At 40.8% G+C, this 20,030-nt stretch overlaps 1 protein-coding gene across 18 annotated transcripts in view; it reads left to right on the forward strand.

Moving 5' to 3' along the window:
• Positions 1-330: 330 nt before the first annotated feature.
• Positions 331-20,030, forward strand: part of NRXN1 (neurexin 1) — a 1,052,009-nt gene continuing 1,032,309 nt past the window's right edge. For 11 of the 18 annotated variants that reach the window (XM_080686544.1, XM_080686543.1, XM_080686548.1 and 8 more), the window contains exons 1-2: positions 331-686; positions 3,492-5,187. In XM_080686544.1, coding sequence (XP_080542670.1) covers positions 4,416-5,187 — 772 coding nt within the window. In that variant the 5' untranslated portion in view covers positions 331-686; positions 3,492-4,415. Of the gene's footprint in view, positions 687-3,491; positions 5,188-20,030 lie in introns of those variants that run through there. The other 7 variants (XM_080686546.1, XM_080686526.1, XM_080686532.1 and 4 more) reach the window with 1 other exon arrangement.

Consider the following 20,030-nt stretch of genomic DNA (forward strand, 5'->3'; position numbering starts at 1 on the left):
TTGGCTCCTCTTTCTTTTGGCTGCGGAGCCCTTCCCCGAACCCTCTGAAGGTACCCTCGCCCAATCACGAGTAAACCTTGGAGAAGTGAAATCTTCACACAGCTTTCCGTGGGTCTAGCAGGGGCTTGGGCATGCTCAGTAGGCTACTTGGTTCTCTCGTTCGTTCTCTCTCTCTCTCTCTTTTTCTCTCTCTTTCTCTCCCTCTCTGAGGGTGGGTGGTGACAAGTTAGAAGCGCTTGCGGCAGGTCCCCGCCCCCAGGATCGGCCTCCCCTGCCAGGGGATGAAGCACAGGTACGCAGCATCCTGACCGGGAGCTGGAGGGGCTGCGCCCGCCCGCGCGGCGACCCCCCCAGTATCCCAGCTTGAGGACGGCCCGCCGCTCTCCACGGTACTGCGGAGAGCTCAGCTCCGCCCTTCTTTCAGAAGGACAGCACCCCGCGTCACGTAACCCAGCCTTCTCGGGCTCCACCGCCGCCTCCTCCTTTCCAGTCCTTTTCCTCTCCTCCTCCTCCCCCGGCTCCCCTCCGTTGCCTGCTCTTCCCTCCCGCACTCCTGGAGATAGACGCTCAAGCCTGACGCCTCTGAAAAGGCAGCGGCAGTCGCCTTATCCACAGACCTCAGGAAATTCGCTTTGACCGATGCATGCTTCAGGCTCAGGCTCGAGCTAAGGGGAATAACCTGGCAGGTAAAGCAGCTCAATTTGGGTTGGGGGAGGGGATGGGGCGAGGCAAGCTGGAGAGGGATATCTTTCCCCGTTGTAACTGAGCCAGGATCTGCTACAAATGCACAGGGAAGGATGGGTGGTGGGAGGGTGGAGTAGAGATCCTGGTGGTTTTGCATGCAGCCTTTTAAATAGAAGGCAAGAAGACGAGATAGTGGAACCGGGGTAGTAACTTAAAGGCTAAATGCAGTGATTTATTAGCAAAAGAAAGAAAATAGACAAGTTAGAAACCAAAGCAATATTATAGGTCTATTATCTACATTTTTCTTTCTCTTCCCCATCCGCCGCATGCTGTGCCTAGCCTCAATTTCTGTAGTCCACTCCAGGCTCCAAGAAACTGCACTGGTATTAGAGATGGAGCTTAGAGACTGGGCGGGAAAGCCAGGCAGAATTTTGGGTGTGCATTGGTATTGATGGACTTGGCAAAAGCCAGGGGGGAATGATAGGCACTTCTAAAAATTTCCCCTAAATTTCCAGGTTCTTTATGATGGTATATATTGAAGGGTGCATAGCAAAGTGTGTATGCATGGGTGTGTGTGTGAGAGATACCACAAACATATTAAAATAAATGCAACTGCAGCCGTTGAGCATACTGTATCGATCCTTCCAGTGGCTTGGGAATGAATTTGATTCTAGAAATGAAAGAAAAGATTAATGAGGCTGTTAGTCTGCTTTTGAATTAGAGCGCTTCTTCCTTTGGCTGCAGTAAGGTTGTTTTTCAGATCCTTTTCTATCATCCTCTAATTCGTGAACTCCCAGGTTTTTCCGGCACCTAGAGAGAATCCTCTTTCTCCATATCAATACAGATACTCTGTCACACACAATGAGCTTCCTCCAAGAACTGGGAGAGTCAGTTGACCTCCGCTGTGTTAAGAATGAATATATATATATATATATATATATATATATATATATATATATATGTGTGTTTTCCCCCTTCTCCTCCATTCCTTAAAAAACAACAACAACAAAACAAACAAACAAACAAAAATCACACAAAACTGTCAAGGTTTGCATTTGGAGGAGGGCAGAAGAGAGGGTGAAGAAAGATTTTGTGATCTATGTAATAGTAATTAATAAAATAATCGGACCCAACCGAGTCACACAGAAAAAGGATTTTCTAACCCCTGAGCTTGGGGATGGTTACAAAGCACTATTTTTGATCTTGAAATTCCAGAATTATTTCACAAACAATGGAAGATTTGGCAGATTCCCGAGTCCACTTAAAAAAATGAGCGCATACTGGACAATACGTTATCTTAGAATGGTTTTTAAGAGCACCTTTCCTTGGGCTTGGCATAGGAGTAGACAAGCTATGGCTGGTGACTGCTGACGGTGTGGGTTATAGCAGTCATAATAAATAAGCTACTGGGGTTTTTATTTCCTTTTGCTAGTGGGCAGTGTATGTCTGTGTATTTGTGTGTGTGTGTGTGTGTGTGTGTGTGTGTGTTGTGTATGTGTTGAAAGAGAGAGAACCAGTCATCAATTTCATCTGGGGAGGAACTTGAATTGGGATCCCCTAGCTTGGTGGCTCTCAGCTGACACCTGTAGGGACTGCTCTGTACTGAAGAGAAATGCTCTCGGCTCCCTCCATGGAGGAGCAGCAGCACAATGCGGTGCCATAAATTACTGCTGGTTTCAGCTTGTAGAAGGGGAAAAAGTGTTAATTGGATAATGAGGTTCTGTGTCCAGGCAATAACTTGTGCGTGTGTGTGTGTGTGTGTGTGTGTGTGTGGTGTATGGCCAGGGGGGAGGGGTTTACATGTGTTTGCGTGACATAACCAGATTATACATTTGTGAATTTTTGTCAAAATATGAGAGTAAAATTTTTTTTTGTTAAAAAATGACTGTAAAACCACTATTTATGATTTCTCTTCCATTTCAAGAACCTGTCAGATTAGAGTTGGGCAAAGACAGGTGATTTAATAATATTGTGAGTAATTCAAAGATACAATTTTAAATTCTAGCATCGTAGAGTCACATCAGCTAAGGTAACACACATGGCTGTTCTGACCACACACGTTCTGAGCTGACAGCCAGATAAGTGCTTGAGGAGGCGCTAAGTTCACTATGCAGTTAGGCAAAATACTAACTACACATATGTTGAGGAGTCTGTAATATGGCAATTGAGTCATAAATGCTGCCAAAAATAGACACCTAACTCCAGTGGGATGTTTTCTCCTATACTATATTATTCCTTTAATTAAAAAACGACAGGAAAATACTTGTTTGAAATTTTTAAAAGACTCTCAAGAAACCATCAATATTCCTTTCCTCTCGGAGAAAAAGAAAAGGATAGGAGTGTCATGCAAATCCAAGGCAGCAGTTTCCAGTGGGCAGCTTGATCTGCTTCGCCTGTTGTAAAATCAGCTATCAACTGAGATATGAATAGGTTGTACTTTTATTGTCCACACAACCACTACACAATATACACAGATTTCTTTAAAGGGGCTTTTCCCTCCCCTCCCTTCATGTATTTTTAAAAATTAAACTTACTTAGAAAAAGGAAGACATAACCATAACCAAGTCTCTATGACAACCTGGGAGGGCTACCTGTTAACAGTTACATAAACTACAAGGGTGTAATGGGTAATTGTGTGTGATATTGACTATTGGGACACATTATGTCTTTCTTGTAGACCAGGACAAATAAGCTCCTCCCAGTAAGGTTAACTCTGATGTACTAACAGCAATATTCCTGATTTCTGAGAACAATAATTTATAATGATGCTATGAGTGACTTTGGAACTTTATTTTAATTCTCTGCAGATTTCTGGGTCCTTATTAAAAGGCAAAATAAAACCAAAATGCATCACCAACACACAACCAATTGATATGCTGGCGTCTTAGCGTGGCCTTGCAGAGGTGGAGAGAAAAGAAGAGGGGCTGTTGTGCTTTCCACATCTAACAGCTTCTGGCTACTTCACAGCTCTGGCTTTGAACCCTGCTGTTGGGGAGGGAAAAGGAGAAGTGAAATCCAGCCTGCGAGGCCACACACGAGGAATTCTGCTTTGGCTACAGTGGTGCTGGAAGTCCACGAAATGACAGCAGAAGCAGGCCTTTGAAACTACTCTGGTGTTGATGAGTGGTGCTCTCAGGAGACAAGGAACCCCTTTCTCCCTCCTGGTCTGGGACACTAACTACACCTGGAGAGGGCGTTCACAAGCATCCAAGGATTCTGGTTCATTGCTGGCTCCTGTACTTCCCTGAGAAGCGTTTACTTCTTACCTGATTCTAGCCGCTTCCCTTTTGCCTGGTACCTCTGATGGTACCTGGCAGATGATGATATTTGAGGAGTGAGTGAGTGAAGCATCTGTTGACACCACCGATGCCCTTGAACTAGTTCATCCGACTCAAATGGATGAGTGATTTCCCTTGACCTTCTGTTGACGCCTTTTCCAGAACCTTGCTTCCAAAGTGTATCCTCCCTCTGGCCTGGACATTTTGTGGCTGCCCTGTACCACTGGGGTCTACCTTTTCCAGTTGGGCAGGGACTATAAGGAGAGAGGGCGGGGTTGCTGGAAGAAGAAGAAGAAAAAAAGAGCTAGATAAAGGAGGGCGCCTCCCTCCCACTCCTGCCCACCCCCCTACCCTACCTCCTCCCGCCCGGGCCCTTCTTTCTGCATCACGGGGTCCAGGACGATTGTGACCCTGTCGGCCCCGGCACCCCCCCGCCGCACCCCAGCCCCGAGCATGGGGACGGCGCTTCTCCAGCGCGGGGGCTGCTTTCTGCTGTGCCTCTCGCTGCTGCTGCTGGGCTGCTGGGCGGAGCTGGGCAGCGGCCTGGAGTTCCCGGGCGCCGAGGGCCAGTGGACGCGCTTCCCCAAGTGGAACGCCTGCTGCGAGAGCGAGATGAGCTTCCAGCTGAAGACGCGCAGCGCGCGCGGCCTCGTGCTCTACTTCGACGACGAGGGCTTCTGCGACTTCCTGGAGCTCATCCTGACGCGCGGCGGCCGCCTGCAGCTCAGCTTCTCCATCTTCTGCGCCGAGCCCGCCACGCTGCTGGCCGACACGCCCGTCAACGACGGCGCCTGGCACAGCGTGCTCATCCGCCGCCAGTTCCGCAACACCACGCTCTTCATCGACCAGGCGGAGGCCAAGTGGGTGGAGGTCAAGTCCAAGCGGAGGGACATGACGGTGTTCAGCGGCCTGTTCGTGGGCGGGCTGCCCCCGGAACTGCGCGCCGCGGCGCTCAAGCTCACGCTGGCCTCGGTGCGCGAGCGCGAGCCCTTCAAGGGCTGGATCCGCGACGTGAGGGTCAACTCCACCCAGGCCCTGCCCGTGGACAGCGGCGACGTGCGACTGGACGACGAGCCGCCCAACAGCGGCGGCGGGAGCCCGTGCGAGGCGGGCGACGAGGGCGAGGGCGGGGTGTGCCTCAACGGGGGCGTGTGCTCCGTGGTGGACGACCAGGCCGTGTGCGACTGCTCGCGAACCGGCTTCCACGGGAAGGACTGCAGCCAAGGTAAGGCCCGACGCCCGCCCCTCCCCCGGGGCCTCGGCCTGGGCGGGGCGCGGGGAGGCAGGCCAGGCAGCGCCCAGCTGGGGCAGGGGGGCTGCCTTCTCAGGACAGCGTTTCAGGGGGTTTTTCCAGGTGAAGACCTGAACCTGGCCTCTGCGCCTCATCGCCTCCCGCAGCTGCTCCCCCCTTGGCATCCTCTTCGGGGCCCAGCAGCCACGTCTCCAGGTTCAGTTTCCTCCTGGGAGCCCTTTCCACCAGCCCTGCTTCCCACCTCGTGGCCAGGAGGATGCCCTGTGCCATCCATTCCTTGGAGTCTTTGCCAGGGTGTTCCCCGCCTTCCCCGGGCCATGGCCCACCTGAGTAACCACTGTGCTCCCCCAGGTCACCTTTCATCCAGAACGCACACATTTCCCCCGTTAGAGGCCACTAGGCAGCAGAAGATTGGGCACACGTCTGGTGAAGAATGAAGTGCAGAGCAGGGTCAGCGTGGCTGAGGCTCTCCCCTTGGGAAGGGACAGCGAGACAGGACTCATGGGCATGCTGTGCCTTTTACAAGTCCCGCTCCGGTTGTGGAAAACGGGGCAGGAGCATGTGAAGATTTTCTATGGCTACGACCAAGTCCAACGTTGGTCAGTTTGAAAGTAAAGTGATGTGATTTCTTTGGTTTCTAAAGTGGGAGACAGGCCAGCTACTGTTTAGAAATGTTAGAGATTTAATAGCATTTCTCAGTTAGCAGTTGCTTTGGGAAGCGGAATAGTAGAGAAATTTAGATGTTGCTGGACTGGGAAGCGAATAAACAGGGGCTGCATCTGAAGGATTCCAAGAGATTATCTGAGGATAATCAGCAGATGGCATTTATCTGAGTAGTGAAGGCCACGTTGTCATTTCTGTTGTTCTTAGGGATTGAAACAGTGTGGCTTTTAAAATAAAACCAGATCTAAGTTTTATTTTCTCCCCTTTGAAAATGCAGTCATTAGTGTGTTTCTCCAATGTTACTACATGACAATGATCAAGGAACAATATTGTTGTGTAAATACAGAAAAGCCTATGAACAGAAAGTGAGTGATATGAAAACAATGAAACATGGATATATCTGTGGCTGACCCGGAGAGAAGATGTCAGGGTCAAATCAAGGCAATCAACACATGGGCAAATGGTGTTTACGGCTGAAATTTAGAGAGGTGAATTGTTAAATCTGATTTTGAAAGCTGTAGGGACTAAGCTCTATGTATGGTTGTATATTACTGTATGTCTTCTGGGTTTTTATTTTTGCTGACACTGCAAAGGGGAACTAGCCCTTGTAAATCTTATTAGATTTGGCAGTTCTCTGTCACCTGACTTTAAGAAAAATGAAGGCTTGATACAATTTGTATTTGTTTAAACAGCAAAGGGAGATAGGAGGGAAAAAGCTGGTGGTTAGGAGAGTTCATGAGTTTATGAAAAAAGTAAGAGGTTATTTTCTTGCTCTGTCTTCCTGAGGGCTTTTGTTTTCATTATAATTTGGATTAAGTCATTAGAGAAGACTATTCCATGGTCTATACTGCACTTCAGCGTGGCCAGTAAATTTCCATGGATTTAGCATCAGGCTTTGCAGTTATGTTTTACATGAATAAAACAGTACATGTTTCCCTCTACCAAATCTAACTTAATTGTAAATCATGATTCAGATAACTACATGTGATGAGTTGCCATAATGTATTTGAAGTTGCATACCTCTACACTGATAAATAGAAATGAATAAAAATGAACATTATTTTATGGCAAAAACTGCTGTAAGTATCCCAATGGCACTTTAAAATACAAAGCAGACCATTTAATAAAGAACACATAAGGTATAACTTCCTTAAATTATGAAACAAATATGACCCAGCTTGTTCTCTGTGGGAAGGTGTTTGAAATGACAATTTTAATTTTTCCATGTATTTTAAACATGGGATCCAGGGATCAGGTATAATCAGGAGTAGCTCAGATTGGAGAAAGCATGGCAACAGTAATATGTTGATGAGAAGCAGAATTAGATGTCTATGAAATGCATTTTATTTTGCAAGTGGATAGCTCTTTTCATAAGGGGAAGAATTTTGAATTACCAAACTACATAACTGAACATTATAGTACCTGATGCACAAGGTAATTCAACCCAGAAAAGAAAATCCACCAGGATTGTTCTGGAGCATTGATTCATTTTGAAAATTTGAGCCTGAACAGGAGTGCAGAGATCACCACTCGTCATGGAGAGGAAACAAAAGGCTGGATTCCTTTGATTATCTCAGGAATGGGAGATGGAGTGATAAAGGCAGTTTTTCTTCCCAAAAGGATTGGCTCCATTTTGGTGATTTTCCCAGTTTCATGTGTGTCAAGTGACTATTAAATAATTAATTGAGAATTGATGCCTCTCCCAACACCAATCATCTGCTGATGGCTAGGGATAGATGTTTTCTATTCAGATGAAGTATACTACTAAACAAAGCCCTGCCTGTAGGCAGCATTCACACTGATGGCCACATTCTTTTAAAAAACTAATTCAAAAACAAATAAATCCACATTCATTAGAGAAAACTTAGAAAAAAAAAACAACCAGCAAACATTAAATAAAATTTAAATAATGTCTGGTGTCAACTATAATTTTTTTAACTTAATAAAAATGTCTAATATTATTTTAGTTGTATTCATATTCAAAATACCACAAAGTTACTAGAAAGACAGTGAGACTATTCTCTTTCCCCCTCCCTGGCCTAGAATGGCTTGAAACAATTTATGCACCTGTGAATTTTTAGAATGTTTTTATTTATTCACTCTATTTATTTGGGCCTAGCAAATTTTATTTATTTGTTTATGTAGTAATGGAAAGAAAAATTTAAAAAAAGGGTTATGTGTCATGAACAGGTTAGTGGCAGAGCCTGGGCACAAACACTGATTCTCTATCCCTGTATTATCATGTCTGCTGAATAAGATTTCTAGTTTTATTTGGGTTGATATTTTTTCAGGTTCAGGCATTAATCAAGAGAAAAAAATATATAAACGGCTGATGGAACGGAACTAGCTTATGCATCAGTTCCGTTCTTTGACCCCTAAAGTCAGTCCCAGAATGGAACTATCTAAGAATGTCATTTTTTCTCAATGATGGATGCTTGTGGGGTACATAGCTTTTTTAGTGAATCATACTCATCTAAGTGCCTCAGGGACATTATTATTTAATAAGTTCCCACTTAAGAGGACTAATAGTTTCCTAGCAGCTTAAAATAATTAGTTAATTCATGGCTACCCACCTTAAAAATGAGAATAAAAGGCTGACCATTGACAAATTAAGTTAAACTTTTTATGATTTCCAGGTCCAGGTTTCATGTATTTCAGGGTCATTTATATTAAAATTTCACACTAGACTCACTCTGTCTCTTTTGTTTACATCCCCTATTTAAATGGCCATAAACACATATGGCTTGTGATGGTTGATTGCTTAATATTAACAAACATGGCAGTGTGAGAGATGTCATTTAATAAAGCCCCTGTGTTCTATGACTTTACTAATAGGACCCGATAGACAACCCTATTCACTCTTTTATTTACTCATTCATTTCTTAAAATTGAGGGCTTTGTACTAGAGTACTAGACTGAGTACTAGACTCAGGCAATAAAATGGTAAACTCTCAGAAATAGTTCCTTTCTTCACAGACCTTGCATTCCAATGAGAAGGCACAATACTTAAAAATAAGTAAATGGACAGGAATTTTAAATGGTAGTAAGTATTTTGGAGGACTGGTACACAGTACTGTGATGACTTAAAATAGTGTGAACTGAACTAATCAAAACAGGTTTTACTGAAGAGTGATCTCTAAACTACAACCCAAGAGATGAGAAGGAGTTAACTAGGTAAGGGCAGAGGAGGAATATTAGGTACAGAATCCTGGTGCAGGAGATGGCACGGTACATTCAAGCAATTGAGAGAAGTTCCTTGAGTACGGAGCTCTTAGGGAGCAGGACCAGATCATGCAGGGCTTTCTAGACCTTGTCAGAGATTTTAATCCTAATGTAAAAGTGGTAGAAAAGCACTGGAAGGAGTTCTGTGTGGAAGGTGAGGAGGAAGATGCCATTATTATATTTATATTTCAAAAATGTCACTCTGGCTACAGTGTATAGAGCAGATTGATAGGGGGCCAGAGGAAACATTATTTTCTGTTTGTCAGTCAACAACATTTGTTAAGCACCCACTGTAAGCTGTAGACAGAACTAGGGCACATAGAGAAAAACAAGATTCTTTCTCTAAGGAAGTTAGAATCTTTGTCAGTTTACTTACGTGGAAAAATCTAAGGCTATTCGTTGTTTGGAACACTTTGGTTTTATCTGTAAAAGCAAAGCATTGTTTGAACCTTTTTGTGACTTGTCACGTGGTTTCAGACAGATCTACCCGTTGACTTTAAAGGCTCTGGGGCCCATTGGCCATGTCATATTTTATTCTACCCTCAAGTACCTTGCTAAACATGCCTTTCTTGTAATAATATATATTGGTTGATTGATCCTGGGATTTCAATATTTTAACCACTACAATAAATGAAAATATTATGTAGATACTTATAATCTTTGTGAGGTTTTAAAAAAAAGCATTTACCATATAGGTAGGTACTAAACAAAAACGATTCAGAGATTTTACCAGAGTTTTGTTTGAAGTCTACCATTGTAGGGTAAGGTGCATCATCTGTGATGAAAAAGCTTGGAGTGCAATGGAGAAGTCCAATAATTTTGATATAGATAACTATTCTGGGAAGCTCTTAAAGTGAAAGGCATCTATCAGGTCTAGCAAAAAAAGTTTATCTCAACTATAAATTAATAACCAAAATTGAGTTATAACTCTAGAATGCCACCAATGAGGTGGAATGTATTATTTTGAGATTTTAATTGTTCTGAGATGCAATTGTAGTGTAGAGGTTAAATTATACAGACTCTGGGGCCACACTGCCTGATTTGAGGGGTTATACACTCAAACTTCTATTCCTCAGTTTTGTTACCTGTGAAATTGGACTAATAATCGTATTTCATAGGGATCTTATCGAAGTTAAGCAGATGACTTTATGTCAAGTTTTGAGAACAGTTGCCTGACACATAGCAAGCATTCTGAAGTGCCCACTTGTTATTTCTGTTCTAACTACTGCCACCATCACTAGCACCGCTACTTCCGCTGATACCATTTTTTTAGGGTCACTTTCCAGCACAATTCAAATGTGGATCATTTTTTTCCCCTCATTTAAAATAAATTGTAATGTCATAATAATCTTTGATTAGCCCAAAAGTTTCAACTTAAAAAGAAAAGCAAATTATAAAGACAGTGTCCTCTGTTTTATACAGTTGTGCTCTAATGTTACTTATGTCTAGTTTTTATTCAAACTATTTTTAAAAATGTTATTCTGTTTGAGAATTTTTACTATGATTAAGTAGCCTTTAATGCAAAATCATTTGTAAAAACTATCACTTTCCACATAAATTAATACCTTTATCCATCCCAATCCTATACATAGGGATTTTACAGTATTTATCCTAATGTATAGAGGTAGATATCAATCCTATTTATAATTTGTCTTTGAGGCTCTCCTATAAGTTAAAGTTATTTACAAGTATGCTGCAGAGAAGCTAGGTAATATATTTGAGCTTTAATAGTTCAAATAAGATATTCTTATAGTTATTATGAACAGATTATATTTTTTATCATAAGATTATGTATATCCATTGAAATCATGTTCCAGTTTTGGATATCATTAAAAAAATTGTGATAATTTAACTGATTATTTAAAAACCCCTCCTGATTGACTATAGAAAAGACTTTATAATATTTCATTATGCTTAACTGCATTGTGTGAATTAGGACCTTGAGCCATACTGGTTCCTGAAAAGAGTTATTGACCCCATTCTATATCCCTTTCTCAGTGAGCATTTGGTGGCTACACTGGTTGTAGGGTTAACTATAAATGTGCATTGAAAATTAAGGTTTATCATAGATATTCAGGCTTTGTTTTATTATAGAGATGTAATAAACTTTTCTAGTAGAAGTTGCTATGCAAACTGTACTTTCAAAAAGTACACAAGTATTTTTTGACATAATTCAAAATAAATCATTTTTGCATTCTAAAAGTTTTTAGTTCATGATGCAAAACACTTATACTTTTTGTGTGTATTTATCTATAATTTTATTGCTGAGTCCCATTTCTGTTACTTGGAAATACAGGAATCAGTAATTTCATGGTCTTTGCTAAATAGCAAGTCTTAAAATGTTTCAATTAGGTTTTGAAAGAAAGGTTTTGTTTGTTGCTTAAGAACTTTTCAGAAATTGCAGGGCTTTTTGTTTTTCTCTCTTACCCATGGATTCCATGTATTTTTACTTGAATATGAGATTAGGCGCAATGCTGTCTCATTATTTTCCTGCCATGTTATTTTTTACACAATTTGTGTAAACAGAATATGGCATGGGATCTGAAAAACTAAATTCAAGACACAGCATTGCCTCTAAACCATTGTTAAAAGTAGAGTAAAGCCACCAATGTTTATGCTTTATTTTCAATATTGTAAATGGAGAAACACTTAATCAGACTACTAATCTATATATATAAAAGCCTAAGCGATGATCTGACTGTCCAACTGGTAACTATGATGCACAATGACCACTAGGAGGGCAGATGCTTCAACCGGTAGCTATGACACACACTGACCACCAGGGGGCAGATGCTCAATGCAGGAGCTGATGAGTTGCGGTGACTTGGCAGCTGCGGTTCTCAGATGGCGCACCCGAAACCAGAGAGGAGGGAGCCTGATTCCAGGGTGGATCACCCGAGAACTGCCCTCTCACAATCCTAGACCCCTCGGGGGATGTCGGAGAGCCAGTTTTGGCCCAATCCCACCTGCCAGAGGGACCTCGCTCACTCTGTAGATGCCCTTTGAGCCCCAGCACTGCCCCACATGCAGCTGGCCAGGGAGAAACCACGAGAGGTTGGCTCCAGGGCATGTCCAGCCTGTCTCTCTCAGTCCCACCCTGCCGGCTACCTTCTAATTAATTTCCATTCAATGTGCATGAATCTGTGGACCGGGCCTCTAGTATATTATAAACTCCTGCTAATCTACCTCATAGGATATTGGTGAGTAGCTAATAGAAGTAAACCCTCAGAAAAACATCAAAATTTGAAAGTAAAGTCCAATGGCAGCAGGGAAGATAAGCTCTAGGATGGTATGAATGTTAACACTGATAATGTTAAACACGGTTCTGTAAATCTACTCTGGGGTCATTTTAGATAATTTATGCTCAATAGTATGCATAAAATTTGGTAGAATTCTCTTATTACACATTGATACATCAGTACAGACAAACTGATTGAAGAGAACATTGGTCCCCTTGTTCCTCATGTGTAAAACCTAATGAAAAAGTAATTTAAGGCAACTATATGAGTACCTATTATATGATTCTATTTTAATGAAGTTCAAAACAGACAACTGTCCTTGTAGTGGTATTGACTAGAAGAAAACACAATGGAGCCTTTGACTTGATTTGAATGATGGTTACATGGGTATATGTATTTGTAAAAATTCACTGAACTATACACTTAAAATTTATTTTCTTTACTGTATTGAATTTTACAAAAATGCTGCTCAGTGAATATCAGTACTCTGAATATATTTAAAAATTTACTTACAAAGGAATTCATATTTTAAAATTTTAGGTAAGAGTCAAATATTTGTAACAAACCTAAAGACCATTTCAGAGAGCAAGTGTATTTATATTTGAATAAATCTAACAGAAACAAGTACTCTGTTTTAAACACCTGTACAACCTTTGATCTTGTTTCCAATTTCTGTATCCTAATAATGGAAATTAGACATAGGTTCTTATTTTACATTTGCATCTATTGAGTGAAAGTCCTACCAACATATTCAACCAATGTAAGTTTTCCAATTAGGAGGACTTAACTGCTGAAATTTTCAGTAATTGAGTGATGAGGATGTTATAAAAGCTCAATACATTTTTAAATTAGTGATTGGATATTGGAGGAAACATTTCTAGTCTGACCATAAATTCCATAATACTGTCTAAGTCTAAAAATGTACATGATTTCTCCCCCAAAGTATTAGGAATCACATTATTTCAAAAGGTGTACTAGGTACCCTTCCTTTAATGCACCTCTTGAATTCAAATACATTAAAAATCATTCTGTTTAGAATCACAGTAGTGATTATAATTACTATTTAGTGCTTACTGGGTGAAAGGCACTGTACAATGTGTTTTCTCCATCTTATTTATTCTTATGACGTTCTACTTGACAGGGTTTATAAAATTCCCATTTTATAGATGAGAAAATTGTGGATTAGAAAGGCTAACTTGCCCAAAGTTCCATAAGTCATTGGCAGAGCTGAAATTTCAGCCTAGGTGTGTCCATTGCCCCAGCAGGCAACTCTGTCCATTATATTACATAGCACGTGCCTTTTACTTAACAAACAGCTAATGGATGCTGGGAATTTGTTCACTAATTGCCAATTTGGTGCTAATTTGAATGGCTAACGTATAATAAAGGTTTTATCATTGAGGATTGTGACAGACCCTTACATTTCCTGCCATTTCCCAATGTCATCATAACAAAGAAATGGAATAGCTTGTAAGAATTCATCATACTTTGTTTCTGTAATTTGCTTATTTGCTTCTTTTGTGGACTTACTCAAATTCTGCTCAATGTGTTGTTTCTACTCTAATGTAAGTAGTAGTAAAGCCCCAGTATACTGTGTCTAAAAAGCATTACAACTAATTCTTGATCTTTTGAATAAAAATCCTTAGTTTTCACAAAACAAGCAACTCAAAATTTCTATTCATTTCAGTGGTTGGGAGATAAAATTATTGAAACTATCCAAGTCCATGGTGATTCAGCACAGATGCAAAGACCTAGCCCAGTCACATCTGTAGATAGTTCGTGAGAGTTGCTGAGTCAGAACATGGTTCTGCTGAAGACAGAGATGATGGTGCACAGGGCACTTCATTGAAAATACATAATGAGGAGATAGTGTCTCTTTTTGGATAAGTGAATTTGGCTTTCCAGTGTGTTGCCTAAAATGGAACTCGGGAGCCTTTCTTGGAGTTCAGAAAGATATTCTCTGTGCTGTTTCTGGTATATATGAGAAGCTATTATTGGAGACCAGTGGGAGGAAAACAAGTCTGACCTGGCAGGCCAGAGTTGCTGACCCAGTCCCTTGTCTAGTTACGGGTGCTCAAAACTATCTGGCCTGTAATTAGAAATACACTGATACCACAATAGCTGGCAAGGGCTACTTCAAATAGCCCTGTCTCGGGCAGGTTCCCAGGAGGGATCCATTGGTCCAAAAGTTAGAAGAGGAGCTGCCAAGAAGAACAGTTGCTTCACTAGCATTCTGATGTCAGGATAGGCTTTCTATGTTTAATTTTAGACATAATGAATTCTGTGTGGATGGCAACCCATAATGGAAGTGGCTACTCTTGTTCATGACCTAACAATACCTGGCCTTGTATGTGGAACTAGCTAAGCTTAAGTGTTCACTGGACATTGCTAGATTCAGCAGAATGAGCCACCCTGGTCCTGCAGTGGCAAGGAAATTAAAGACTCATGTTTTTCTTCTAAGTAATGATGTCTCTCTATAATTAAGCATGCTGGGACTCTCCTTAGGGAAATAGCTGGCATGGCAGCGTATAAGTATAACTGTTGTGTGGAAGATACTGCTGTTCAGTTTAAGCTTTTTATCTTGAATACAAAATTGTTTTTTTTTTAGCAAATAATGTAATAATTTACTTAAAATTATTACCTGTGATGCCTAAGGTACTGAATGTTTAATTTATCCAGTGAAAAATATTGTAAAGTAGGAAGTTATATATTGTATTTTATGACCCAAATGCACAATTCAATGTGTAGGAGAATACATCTACAGATCCTTAGTGGGCCAACATTTTGTGAAAGAAAGTATTGAGCTATTTTAAAATAATGAGACATTGCCCCAGCTAGGTGGCTCAGTTGGTTGGAACATTGTCCTGTACACCGTAAAGGCTGCAGGTTAGATTTCAGGTCAGGGCACATACCTAGGTTATGGGTTCTGTCCCTGGTCGGGGTGAATCCTGGAGGCAACCAATCCATGTTTCTCTCTCACACTGATGTTTCTCTCTTTCTCTCAAAGCAATAAAAACATATCCTCAAGTGAGGTTTAAAAAATAAACTAAAAAAATAATGATATACTTACTTTTGATATGTAAATGTGTATGTGTGTATATGTATATCAATGCAGATATATATATATATACATATATACATGACATACACAAGAAAATTACATAATGTATGCAGATATGTTATTTTTTAAAAGTCTTGCAAATAAAATCCTCAAAAACATATATTGTTTAAACATGTCATTAAAATATGTCTTTATGACTCAAAATATATATATTTTTCTACACAAGACCTTAGAAACCTAAAATATCTATCCTTATAGTAATACAAATGCCTTTGTGTGATCAGACATGGTATTAGAGATTTTGAGGTTTCTGCTAAGGAGCATTTTTATATCATCAATTAACAGCATTTCAACTGTTCCTGGGGGTTGTGTGAAAAACTGTTTTATATCTTGCTCTAACATTGCTCTCACAGTTACCAAGAGCAATGTTAAGTTAATATCCATAATGACTTCTTTAAAACTTTCATACATAAGAAAACCAGGGAATTAAATTTATTTACTGAGCTCCCAATGGGTTCAATACTATAACTCAAGACTACCACAGGAATATTTTGAAACAGCCATTTTTGAAAAGCCAGTGATAGCTCTGAAACATCTTTTACCAGAGTAATTAGGAAATCTATAACAGTTTTTGTTTTCAATGTTTAAATGTCATAAGTTTCAGAACATGCTTCTTTGGTCAGTGTTAACATTATATGAAAAATTTTGGATACATATATAATTAATTCTATCTTCCTGTGGCTTCTTAAACCTTTATTTCAATTAGAATAGTAGAGTTAAATTATTATGGCTTTCTTACTTCTATTACAGTTTATATTTTTTGGTTTCAAATAACATTTAAAGTATTTTTTTTCTTTTTTTTACTGTTTGAATTTAATCTATTGTTTCTTCTTCTACTCTCTACATTGATTTACTTCATAAAAGTACAGGCAGAGTTAGAGTTTCAGGAATTAGAATTATTCTTCATCTGGGAACGGTGATCCTTGTGACTGTTGAGAGCTGCGCACTTTCTCAGAGGTCATTGGAAATGAAGAGTGTTGGGTACCTCCCCTTTTCTCAGGCCTCAGATGTTTTTTATCCTGGACACAATTTTTGTTTGTTTGACACAGGAAAAATGTTGTGTTTCATCCTAAACAGAAACAATAAAGATTTGGATTGGGGCCAAATATAACTATATCCTGGAATATCTTCTGCTCACAAGAGACGGAGGGTGGAGGGATAGTGTGTCCTCAGGGACACTATAAAACTTGTAATGTGTAATAATTGAGAAAATGAGACAAAACAGAGAGAGTAATGGAACAAAGGAGAAAAGAAGATGACTGGGGGGAAATGAGTGTTGGAGAAAAAGAAAAGAGAGAGACAGAGAGAGAGAGAGAGAGAGAGGGAGAGGAAAAGGAAGGATAGAGTGAACCTAATTTGAAACAACCAGAACATTGAGAACTGGTGATTTAAAAGATGAAGAATCACACTTCTGGTTAGTAGAGGAGGGGACTAGACCATGGATTTCTTGACTCCGGCTCTGGGATTGAGTTGCAGAGAACAGGAGGAAGAAAAGGATAAACACATTGTTATCTACACTTCAGTCACAGGAGGTATAATCATATGTAACTGGTACTCTGTGTTAGGCGCTATTTTAAGCTCTTTGAACATTAATTATTTCAGGCATTGTCACAACCCTTTAAGGTAGATGCTGTTTCCTCCATTTTACCGATGAGAAGACTGAGGCCCAAAGAGATTTTCTGAAATTGCCCACATTCACACACTAGGGTTTTGTAAAGCTGGCATTTGAAACAAGGCTGCATGACTCCTGAGACTATGCCCTAAACTTGTAATTGCCTCTTTTTTAATAAGTAATAACTGATTATATGTCCTCCACGCTGTTTTACAGATGAGAATGCCCCCTGTGTTGAAAAGATGTCTGCATAAGCTAATGCAATTTCATATATATATGTATATATTTTTCTCTCTCTTAGTATTCCCTTTAAGTGTCTAGTAACTTTTCCTGGGCAGAATTTCTTCCTTAAATTTAATGAAAATCCTTTCTCTGCTGACATAAATTAATTTCTTCTTGTTATACCCTCAGTGGAAATAAAATTTATGTTGTTAGTATCCCTTCAAATTATGTTTATCTGCCTAAGAGAAAGAGTGCTGTCCTCATTGAGCTCAACACGTTTTAGATTCCCCTTCTGTGGAACTGGTCCGAGTTTAGCCTCCTTCCCCCAGTAGCTGCCTGCTTTAATTGTTTCATTCACTATCACTAGGACTGGCCAGTGCTCTCCCCGAGGTTTGCTCTGAAAACATAGTACTGTCCTCTGAATCTGCTCATCACAGGGGCACTGCTTTCAGTGACCCCTTAACCTTTCTTCCTGCTTCTGTCTGACATGCTAATTTCCCACCATACCTTAGAAAAGGCACAGGCAGGGACTTCATAAAATCCTTAGTAGGCTGTGTTGTTACCTGTTGGTTTGAAGAAAATGTCTGTCACTAGTGTCTGTACATCAGGCAGTCCAGAAATGTATACAGGGAAAAGTCTTGATAGCATTACATTTGTAAGCAGAAAAAGTGGGTCAGAAAAATATGAGCTGACAAACAGAAAAAGAAAAGAATTTGGAGTAAGGAAAACTGGCAGTGGTATTCTGGTCCACAGAGGACTAAACAATGGAAATAGATTTGAACAAGAGCGTGTTCATTCTGACATAAGGAAAGAGAAAACAGCATTTGCTTGTGGTTCTACTATAAATATGAGAGCCAGCCAGCGGAAGAAGTGAGAGAACGAATCCCTATTCCTGGAGAGCCTTAACAATAGCTTAGACAGCAAGCACTAGTCATAAATGGCTTAAGATTGCCCTTATTCTGATCAGAAGTATGGACAAAATGACCTTTAAAATACGTTTCAGCTCTTGGTTATATAAATAATCGTACTTTTTGGAATAACATATAAACCCCCCAAGTTTGAGATGAAGGTAGCCTAAAACAAGCCCCCTCCAAAGCCTACTTCCTCCCCGCACATATACACAGGAAACTATTTCAAGAGTGCCTGAAGTTATAGTTAACGGATGCATTTGAGTAAAATATGGCACCAACAGCTACAGAGCTCTTGGCCTATGAATTACTTCCCCAGTTGCCTTAACTTGCTGTCGCTGCACATGAGTCCCGGGGATACACTGTGGGCAGGCTCTCTGACCACATGCTTGTGTTTGCCCTGAGCCAGCTGCCCTGTTGTCCTCTTTACACGGTGGATTGCCCCAGTTTCATGTTTCCTTGAACGTGGTTGAGCTCGAGTTACAGCTCCTGCCTGCACCTCTTGTTTATTCTGCCATCTCCAGGGTACAATCCCAGTACTGAATCCACCTCCAGCAGGTGTGATGCTCCTGCCCTGCTGCCTCGCTGCAGCACATTCAGCTGCGTTGCGTCCATATCAATCCTTTCATATCTGTGTCATTGCTCTTCCTCTGGGAAATAGTTTAGGATGGAAGGGGTTTGGGCACTGGTATGAATTTCTCCTAATACCTTTTGGATTAAAAACAAAACAAAGAAAACCAAAGCAACAACCACTCAAAACATTAAAAACACTTATGGGTAACCTGTCATTTTCACAGTTTACCAGTACAACCAGTTACACAAACCAGAAATCTAGCCTCATCTTTGACCCACCTATTTTTTGCCCATTCATGAATCCATTCATAATTTCAAAACAATTTACTAAGAAGATATAATACACAAGATAAGATGTTGGTTCTTAGGCAGTTGTTCATCTTTGTGTTTCCAGAACTCTTGAAGACTGAAAGTTTGGCAACACAAATGAAGTAGTTAAAACCTAAATACAAGTATAAAAATTCAGGGATCAGAAATAGGATACTATATGATACTATAATAAAGCTCACATACATACTATTTGTGGTATCTACGCCAATAAAAGATAAACATGCAAATTGACCATCACTTCGTGATGTCCACCATCCAATCAGGAGTGAGTATGCAAATTAACCTGCCAAAGATGGAGGCGGCCCTGCCCCACCCCACCCCCCGCCCCCCCAGCTGCTCCGGGCCTCTAGGCAGCATGCATGCATGCAGGCACAGAGCGCCGGGCAAGGCGGGACGCCTGCTGTGAGGGGGAGGGGGGCAGAGGGAGCTATAGGAACGGAGCTCCAGCCTGAGAGAAGACGGAAGGTGGCGGCCAGAGTGAAGGCCTGGGTCCCAGGTGCCGGAGGAAAACAAGTGCCTACAGCCAGGGGAAGGAAGGCCTATTGCACGAATCTTTGTGCAACAGGCCTCTAGTTATTAATGATATCCTCAGTTGTGGTAAAAATGAGTTTTTTTGAAAAAAAATGCAGCATGGCAGTGTGCCTATGAAGAGTGAAAAACATATGGATCCTTTCAGAAATTACAGTTAATGGATTGTTTCACACTCTCTGAAGTTGAGATAATTTTAAATTACTCTTATCCCTAGATTCTTCCATATTTAAAGAACAGTTTCTAGGAAGTCATTAGAAAGTTTCAGAGGTAGATAAAAAAAGCTCTGGATTAATAAACACTGAGTTTGTCATATACTATGAATATAAGGAGAGTCAGGAAACTTGATTTAGTTTATGTTTTGGGGAACACTATATTTTGATCAACCACTGCTCTAA

This window comes from Plecotus auritus, assembly GCF_963455305.1.
Source record: "Plecotus auritus genome assembly, chromosome: 8".
Taxonomy (NCBI): Eukaryota; Metazoa; Chordata; class Mammalia; order Chiroptera; family Vespertilionidae; genus Plecotus; species Plecotus auritus.